We start from the raw sequence: 9,214 nt of genomic DNA, 5'->3' as shown, positions 1-9,214 counted from the left end.
CCTTTTGAGTCAACGGGTAACACATCTTTATTAGTTATAGATAACTATTATTTCTTAAATTAAGAGAGTATATTTTTTAAAATTTATGCAGATCTCACTGTTCATAATTTTTTATATCTCACGGACAAGAGGTGTTGAAGTGGCTTGTAAGTAATAGTTTTTTATCTCCTCTCAGCTAGTATTTGCTCTCATCTCTTATCTATAAGTATAAAGAATCATGTTAGTCACGATATTAAGAAGTGTACTCTCTCACTAAAAAATAGCAACTATTTCTAACCATTGGAAATGCGTTTAAAGAGAAGAAATAAAGAACTAGTATTTACATGTCACTCTTATATATGAGATATAGAAAATTATAAATGGCATACCCATATATTTTTTGAGAAATATACTCTCAGTTAATAGATAGTAGCTATTTATGCAGGCACCGATCGTTGTTCTGCCACAATTGGTAAACCATGAAGAATTGAGCAGATACTTATTCTCTTCAGAATAGCATTTAGTCTTTAGTGAATAACAGCCTTGTAGATGCCAAACAAAATATCGCCAGCGCAACAAAGCTTGCAGAAAGTGGTCAGACAACAAATGGCTTGATGAGTTACACCTCGCATAAAGCATAAGGCTGATCAATGGCGTACAATGTAATTCAAACTAATTGGATGGGACACGACCTAAGTTGGAAAAAGAATGGTAATAAGATCTTAACAAAACTGCCGGTGCTCTACATTAGTTTTACTCAGCCTTGGTGTTACAGATCAATTAATCCACTGTCACCACATTAGGCAATGGGGGAAAAGGTAGAGAAACAGCAAAATATCTCCATTCTACGTAAGGCTTTACAAGTATCAGCTCTCAAGGAATTGTATGCACTTCTCGATTGACCTTGCGGTCTCAAATCAAAACAACTGAATCCTCATTGATATCCAGAGTGTGGACGCTGTTTTCATGATGGTATCTCAATGCCTCCGTTATCCAACAAGAACTCACTCAACTCCAGCCTTGCTCCCGATCCTGCAAAACATTTTCAGGTTCAGTAACTTGCAGGCACATCATCATGCACACACAACAAAAAATATACAAGTTAAAGTCGAAGATAAAAGGTAGCTCCGGCCAAGTAGATATCTAGAAAGGGAAATGCTTAATGGCCATCTTGATTGCTGATTTGTGTAATGTCTAGGTGATTTTCCAAAACCCATGAGAGGAGCTTACGAGCACGATTCATCCAGCAGATTTTTGCAGGCTTCCCAAAATCTTGTGTAGACTGCAAGATCCGAAGGAACTGCAGCCTCTTCCAGACATAAAATCAATTATGCTAATACAATTGTACAAAAGCAGGAAGACTATGAACAGTACAAACAAAACTGGGGAGACAAAATTTTACTGCAAGGTTTTTCACATCATTATTGACTCTAACCAGTCTGAGATGTATTCATATGCAACAAATGTCACAGCACCAGCAGGGGCCGATTTCACCACAGAAGGGAAAAGCCCTTTGTAAAGGCCTCCAAACCCCTCCTTTGCAACGATCTCTTTTAAGGCATGGTACATGCCCTTGTATGTGCTGCTCTCAATTCGAGCCCCATACCTTGGATGACGTTTTAGTCCTTCAATCTGCAGTATGATAAAGGAAATATGAGCGCACCATGGCTTCCAATCTTTTATTAGATAAATACAGGCAGCTAGATTATAACAGAAAAGGCATGACAGTCAAGAAAAGGCATGACGGTCAATCATGATTCATGACCCATGCTCAAGTAATTCTTCAACTCATCTAAATGGGTCATTTGCCCAATTATTGACGAATGCAAAGAGTTTCGCTAATAGTGGTACAACAGGACACGTTGGCAATAAGCTAAAGAGAACAGTTTGGAAATAATTGTCTACGGACTACAGCAGGTCAGCAAAAACCATATACACACAAAACATGCTCCAGTGAACAAAAGGGGCTATTATAAGAAATTCAAACAGTGCAGACATTGAGACAGATAGATAGGACCATAACTTAGGCCCTAATGACTGAAAGACAAGATCAAATTGTAACTGGTAAATCATATACAGGCTCATACAAGCGATTCAAATAAAGGGGGGCCCGAGTTCATTTTTTTTCAAGGTTGCAATGCAGAACGTGAACCAGGTGAACTGGTTTAAATATATCAAGTGGGTCTATCTGAAGGAGTTTTTTATATAAAAAAGAGCCGTAAAGGACCAATTAATTCATTAAGGGGCAGTGCCCGATGCTTTAGCCTTGAGCAGGTCATATCCTGCAGCTGCCTTTAGATAGCACCAGAGCAGAAATGGTAATTAACCCAGCCAAGCATGGTGACAACTGATAACACACTACAATAGCATGATAAACCACAGTAACTATATCTCAAAGCGATGGAGTATCAAGTTATTTGTCAGTTATGATTCTCAATCACCTTTGAACTGTCACAAGCACTTTCTTATATCTAAATACCACGAAGAAAGTGGATGAGAAATCTGTGATTTCCAAGACAAGTTACCTGGAATCTTTTCTTTACAACATCAAGTGGGTGACACGTAGCCTTTGAAAATGTTCCAGCTGCAAACCCACAAAGAAATAGCTGGATGCTTGATACCGAGTCATCCTCACTACCTGAGTTAAGATGTGAATAGCTATATCTATTCCATGCCTACATGGAGGAAAATAGGGTAAGGGAAGATTAAGCATAACCAGAGGTCACAGAGAATCCACACCAATCAAAAGTGACATAATTAAGCATGTATTACATCGAAGAATGATAAAAGTGACAGCATATAATTTACTAATCACCTCAAATTCATATATCATATATGTGCAAAACTGTTTAGTGTTGTTACCATCATTGAACGTTTGAAAGTGTCGTAAGAACCAAACTGCAAGCCAGCATATGGTATGATTTCAACAAGAGTTGGAGATAGACCAGAATAAAGCCCTCGAACACCGCGAGTTTTAATTATGTCAACAAATGCAGACCTCATATTGGGGTAAACCTATAGAGAAAAGTATGACTCTCAGTGAATCAGCAAATCATTTGAGAAATGCATAAGTATTGCAAAGAATGTCCATCAACAGAAAATCTCAACAACAAAAATTGCATAATTATATCCAATACTAAAAGGCAAATTAACAAAAACAGCATATTTGCATATTTGCAACAACAGATCTGAACCGGTATTATTTTGAGTTTGTTAGACAGGTAGAGTTCTTGCCCAAATTGCCTCAGCAAGGATGGTGCAACGCACCATTGCTACCACTCCGGGGTTTTTTATATACAAAGAAAAGCCAGGGTTCTAAAACTACGTGCAGTTCCGATACAATGCTTAGCGAAGGGGATGGAAATTGTGGGGAATTGACAAGTCATGCTAAGCTAGGTGATGATGAAGGACTGGGATGCATCCATCGTTCTTTAAACAACAATGCCATTCCAACCAATTACCACACCTCTCCATGAATTTTGAAATGGTGAGAGACGAACCCTTAAATTCCCAATCCCTGCCCATTGAGATTCCATGCAAACTAGTGAAACAAGGGACATTAAGACCTCAAACCCTAAATCCCAACCTGTCATTATGTCCAATGAATCGCTCTGAACATGCCATAACTGTTCAATCTTCAAAGAAATAAAAGCAATGTAAAAATCACAGGTAAGATAAGATTTACCTTAGGTTCACCCTGCGATGCAAGAATAGTTCTCAGAAGGTCAAATGGGTATGATCCAACTGTTGCTGCACATCCTGCTAGCGCTCCACTTACATAGGATAAATAAGGACTCAAGTGCAAATGATCCTCTGGGAAGAAAATTCAGATCAGATAAGATTGCAGAGATGCAAATAATCATAACAACGATTCAGTTCTGAAAAATGTATATGGATTTTCGTAATGTCATCGAGACAGAGAGTAAGTACTGAACTAATACATAAGGATCTCCCACATAATTTTGAGGCAAGGGAGACCATGGTTCTCTGTAGCAAGATTTTACCATGCTACACAACAGAATACAACAACAACAACAAATCCTTTGTCCCAAGCAAGTTGGGGTAGGCTAGAGGTGATGAGAAAATAATAATGATAATAAAGGTACTAAAACATATCACAACTACTGCAAGTATTTACCATTACACTTCAGATAATGGCCGTTGCAACAGATATTTTGATCTAGAGAAATAAACAAGTCAGAATGTGCAGAAAAAAGATACCTGTTCTGGATGAACCAGATGCGAATGTTTTTAGTTTGTGTAGAACAGTGAATTGTATAGCTGTATATGGCATATACATCAACAGAGCTGGTACATTTCCTCTCCAAAATCCCTGAAAGGTCAGAATTTTGTACAGTAAGAACATCTATCTAGAATGATCCTATTCGTTTAGCATAGATAATATCATAATAGACTATTAGGCCAAACAGAAAACAGAAAAGGTGAGAAACACACCAAAAAAATAAGAGCAAACTTAATCTATACCTAGGAATAGAGTGACCCAGTCTAAGCCTGGTTTCTTTGCACAACTTTATAGTAATATACTAACACCTCTCACTAGTTTTGTATCTGGTATGGTATAATGCTACAACATCTTTACAGGCATGGATATGGTTTTAGTACCATTGATTTGGGGTGTAACACATGGTAACAGGTAAGTATACAACAACAGCAACAACAAGATCCAACTAAAAAGATGATGATACAACAATAACAAATAAAGATATTAGTAATAATAAAAAAAGTAAAAGTAATAACAATACAAGGAGACTGATGCATAAGTTATGGTTCTGGCATGTGGATTGCTAACTTCCACGCGCTTCTATCCATGGATAGTTCTTTAGAGATATTTCATTCCTTCAAGTTTCTCTTTACAAACTACTTTCATGTTAAGTTTGGTCGACCCGTCTCTCTCTTCACATTATCAGTGTGTCTCAGTATCCCGCTATGCACAGGTAACAGGTAAGTATCATACGGTAAAATGTTACTATATCAAGTGTTATGAAAGCACGCACAGTGTAAGGTACTACATGCCAAGGCAAGGGAAAAGAAGCAAAGAAGGCATGAAAACGCAATTCTAGGAAACCTTATGTATAACATATCATATGAAAGAGTTTAATCCTCAGTTCTGATGGCTTTCTTATTTGATCCACGTTCAGCATGATAGAAATTCACAAAATAAACCTAACAATTCGACATAAAGTGAGATTTAGTCTAGTAGATGCCACATAGCATGCAAGTTCATAAGCAACAATATATGTACAAGATTGTTTCTCGATATGACATGAACCGAGATGTTAAGGGAAAGGTGAATACCGGTAAACCTTCCTCTCGGAGAATATCTTTAGTTGCTTGCAGAAGGCCAGTGTATTTGGAAGGTCCATACACATCCCTTTGAAGAATACCCCACGAGGCTGTGGGTTCTAATTGAACCTGCAAAGAGACGTTGAAGAAACCTCTGAACATCCAAAAAACAGCCATGGCTAATATAATCTGTGAAAGATTATCATGTATTGAATGGTAAGGTTCCATCCAATGGCAGTTGCCCCTATTTTCAATGTTACTCTCTAACTTTGGGGGAGAGCAATCAAATCAAGTGAAAAATACAGTTCACTAAATATATTCTGCCACACAAAGAGTTTGATCCTTAAGGCCTCTTACTGAAAATAAATTTCACCGGGTCTCACAATCTTCGTATAAAACGGAAACTCATTTACGAAAACTGATGAGCAAATAAGGTCAATAGTTCATCCTCTGACAAACAGGATCCTCAAAACTACAATCGGCGGTAGCTCACAGAAATCCGCATCAAACTAATATATAATGAAAGGTATCCGCAAATAGACCCAAAACCCAAATAATAAGTAGATTGTCGTGATACTAGGGATTAAGAAACCATAAACCAACATTGACAGAAAAATGATAGGAAGAATGTTCAACCAAAACCACATAGCAGCTCTTCAGCATTATCAAGGTTGGTTGTCTGCTGGAGAGTTGGTTTTGGTAAGCTTGTCATAAAGTACATTACGTAAGGCTAAAAAATTTACTAAATTATTCAGTATCTCCAACCACCCAACTTCGGCAGAACTCGTCAAAGTAAAGATAGCAACTCGTTACCATCAAATTGAGTAAATGTGCCGTGACAATAAATACTACTAATTTCCGGATAAGCTAATACAACAGGAATTAAACTAAAAAAAAAGTAGACTGCACCATCCGAAATTAATGACAGTTATGCTTAGCTCACCAATCAAACTGCTCGCAAACCTCCATCATTTGAAACTAAGAAAAAGCATTGGCCATCACTTCAAGTACTACCTACTCAATTTCCAAATTGATCAAACCAAGTAGTTCACCCACGCTCAAACCACAAATTCGCAGAAATTATCACAGTTTGGTGGTATCCCCGAACCCCAATTTCTTGCAAATAACCAATGTAGTGCTGAATCCACAGAGGTAGACGACTTCCAGCACACCCCACACCTAAAGCCCCCCCCCCCCCCCCTCCACACACACACAAAAAAAACACCAACAGCCTAAAAAATGCTCCCACACAATCACAACCGGCCGATCTTACGATTTCTAGCTCCAAACAAAACAACTTTCGGGCTCCCAGCAAGCAGTTACCGCAACAATCGGGCAGGCGAACTTAACGACGATAGCAGATTTCGGAGGTGGGGACCTGGAAGCGGATTTTGATGACGTCGAGGGGGGAGGTGACGATGCGGGAGATGCCGCCGGAGACGGCGCCCGCGAGCGCGTCCACCAGCGCCCTCCGCATCTGCGATGGTTCCTCCTCGGAGCCCATCGGCGGCGGCGAGGAGGCGAGAAGGAAGGAGACGAGTCACGAGAGAACGGGCGGTTTGGCTTTTGGAAAAGAGGCGGTTTGGCTCTTGGGGTCGTGTGGTGGATCGGGCCAGCAGCCTTGTTCGGTTAACAACGAGGACGAGGCGCCGACTTGTATGTTTCCGTTGCCACGTTTGATGAGGGCACGGATAATTTACATACACTTCGAGACGGTGCAGGGTCACCATTTCTTTACGTTTTCCACATTTTGACCTTTTTTATTTTGACTCGAATAGAAAATTGAGATGGTGCTTTCTGGGTTTTTTCTTTTAGTTGGACCACGCCAAACTAAAGACGTCATTAAAGGCGCCTGTAACCTCTCTAGAAAGTTGACTGGCAACTGAAACTAATCATCTCGTAAGTACGGTAATAAAGACAAGTATATCGGTATCATCTTATAGGCTTTCTCATAAGGCTTTCTCATAAATTAATAAGTAGCCTTGAGACGATTTAATAAACAATTTTTATAGTGATCTATCTTTTTTTTAACTATCTTATAATAATTCTATAACTTATTAATATGTGTATGAAACAAATAAATATTGTGAGTTGCAGATAATGGCAACTCGTATAATAGTGCAAGAGTAATCTCATAACCCTAAATTTTAGTTTATAAAATCATTGCTTCGTGAAACGACGACATTTTACTCTTACATCTCTCCTCCGTATCACTAAAATCCTATGTGGTATTATATAAGTTGGCTATATGTATACCAATGTACTTCCCTAAGATAAGTACAATATGGCATGCTTGGATATTAAGTTCTTAAAAAAATATTTTGATTTTAGAAAAATTAGAGACAGCTGTAACAAATGTAGTTTTAAAAACCATAGTATTACCAAAAGTGGAGTACCAAAACTAAAAAAGAAGTGTGGTCTTTTGGGAGTTCTGGAAACTCCATCGTTACTTTTTTCTAAATGTAGTAAAATGGCTCTGGTTTTCAAAACCATAATTTCTCAGTACCATGGTTTTTTAAAATCACGTCATCCGAAAAGGCCCTAGTTGTTTTAAAGATGGTTAGACACCATGCATTGTCGCATTTGATTTTAGATGATGTGGTGGTGAGAGTTGGATGAGAGAAAAATATTGTTGTCTTATAAAATAATGATTTTATAAGCTAAAATTTAGAACTACAAAACTACTCATGCACAGTAATATGAGTTGTCGTTTGCATGTAGCTCGTAATGTTCATTTAGTACATGTACAGATTATGTACTTGTAGAATTATTAGAAGACAACTTAAAAGACAATCTATTATAAAAGTTTAATGTTAAGTCATGTGGCAACTATGACCACATCATTGTACACGCCTTGAACACAAGGAGCTTGTCCTCCAACCACCCATCTCACCTAAAGAAGTTTTCACGGACTATTCCCGATCAAATAATTCGTTCCGATCAAGAATAGGTGACGGGTAAATACACAAGGATACCATCTGGTATGAGTATAAAGAACACAAATCACTTGCGTTGCATAAGTGCTGTACTTTTTTCAGACTAATATATATATGACCATATTACGCGCTAGTAAATTCAAATTAGCACCAATTTATATGACCATATTATGTATAAGAGTAATTATGCTAGTTTATTGGAACTTGGAAGAGTTATCTATAGATAATATAAGAGTAATGATTGTAGGTAGTAGTTTACTATATTATTAAAGACGTTTTTATAAGACATGACTTTAATAAAACATAATTAGACACTACCACTGATTGAAAAAAATGACACTACACGAAAACTTCATTTACTACAATGTCCTTTACCTGAAAAGGACAACAATGCTAACAGTAAGATATCTCAACAGTCACCATATGTGAGCGAACAGACATGGAGCAACTAAAAAGAAAATAACAACTTAGCCTATCTCTAATAGATACTTTAAAAATTAATCTCTAAAATATTATTATAGCATTCCTTAACACTATTACAGTATCCCCTATTTTTTTTATCTCCAACAGTTACCATATTTCCTATCTTCTATTACTCTCCTCCTTTTTCAGACCCACATGTCGTACTCTGTGAATAGTGATAGGTTAGGGGAGAGAGTCCCTCAAATTTGGGATACGCTACTGCTCTCCTGTATCACTGTAGCACCAGATAGAGAAGCTGCTGGAGTGCTCTTCTGTCCAACGAAATCAGCAAATCGTCGGTACAGTAGCCGGCAATAGTGAAGCGGATGGTTTTGACGGTCCTGCTGGAGAAGGCCTTAGGTCCACCTCAATTTGTTGCAATAATAGAGAGAAAATTGATCTATTTATACTCTAATCATCTTAAAATAGATATATTTATAGTTGAACATAAAATAACTATCTTACTCTCTTTTTATATTATTAATTGTATGAGAAATGAGATTTATATTAAGAAGAAGTTACTTAATAGAGAT

General features: G+C 37.7%; 1 protein-coding gene across 3 annotated transcripts; it reads right to left on the bottom strand.

Moving 5' to 3' along the window:
- Nucleotides 1-541: 541 nt before the first annotated feature.
- Nucleotides 542-6,914, bottom strand: LOC133909548 (mitochondrial thiamine diphosphate carrier 2). 3 transcript variants are annotated; one of them, XR_009908404.1, is made up of 8 exons: nt 6,662-6,914; nt 5,296-5,412; nt 4,201-4,312; nt 3,665-3,792; nt 2,842-2,994; nt 2,505-2,654; nt 1,210-1,611; nt 542-1,011 (listed from the first exon to the last, which is right to left on the bottom strand). XR_009908404.1 is itself a non-coding variant. In XM_062352018.1 (8 exons), the coding sequence occupies exons 1-8, from the start codon at nt 6,785-6,787 to the stop codon at nt 984-986; spliced, it is 1,011 nt and encodes a 336-aa protein (XP_062208002.1). In that variant the 5' UTR covers nt 6,788-6,914; the 3' UTR covers nt 542-983. The 3 variants fall into 3 exon arrangements, 2 of the variants coding, with proteins under 2 accessions (XP_062208002.1, XP_062208003.1); XM_062352018.1 differs by having other exon boundaries at nt 1,415-1,611; XM_062352019.1 differs by having other exon boundaries at nt 542-1,611.
- Between the last annotated feature and the right edge of the window lie 2,300 nt (nt 6,915-9,214).

The sequence above is a fragment of the Phragmites australis genome, chromosome 2, assembly GCF_958298935.1.
Source record: "Phragmites australis chromosome 2, lpPhrAust1.1, whole genome shotgun sequence".
NCBI classification, from domain to species: domain Eukaryota; kingdom Viridiplantae; phylum Streptophyta; class Magnoliopsida; order Poales; family Poaceae; genus Phragmites; species Phragmites australis.
This window is presented reverse-complemented; position numbering and strand designations above follow the sequence as displayed.

Bases quoted from the DNA above. Each gene is read 5' to 3' on its own strand.
- LOC133909548 (XM_062352018.1), bottom strand. From the start codon at position 6,787: ATGGGCTCCGAGGAGGAACCATCGCAGATGCGGAGGGCGCTGGTGGAC. The intron at 4,313-5,295 runs GTATTCACCTTT...CTGACCTTTCAG, and splicing joins TCCGAGAGGAAGGTTTACCG to GGATTTTGGAGAGGAAATGT. The intron at 1,012-1,414 runs GTTAGAGTCAAT...AATGTTTTGCAG, and splicing joins TATGAATACATCTCAGACTG to GATCGGGAGCAAGGCTGGAG.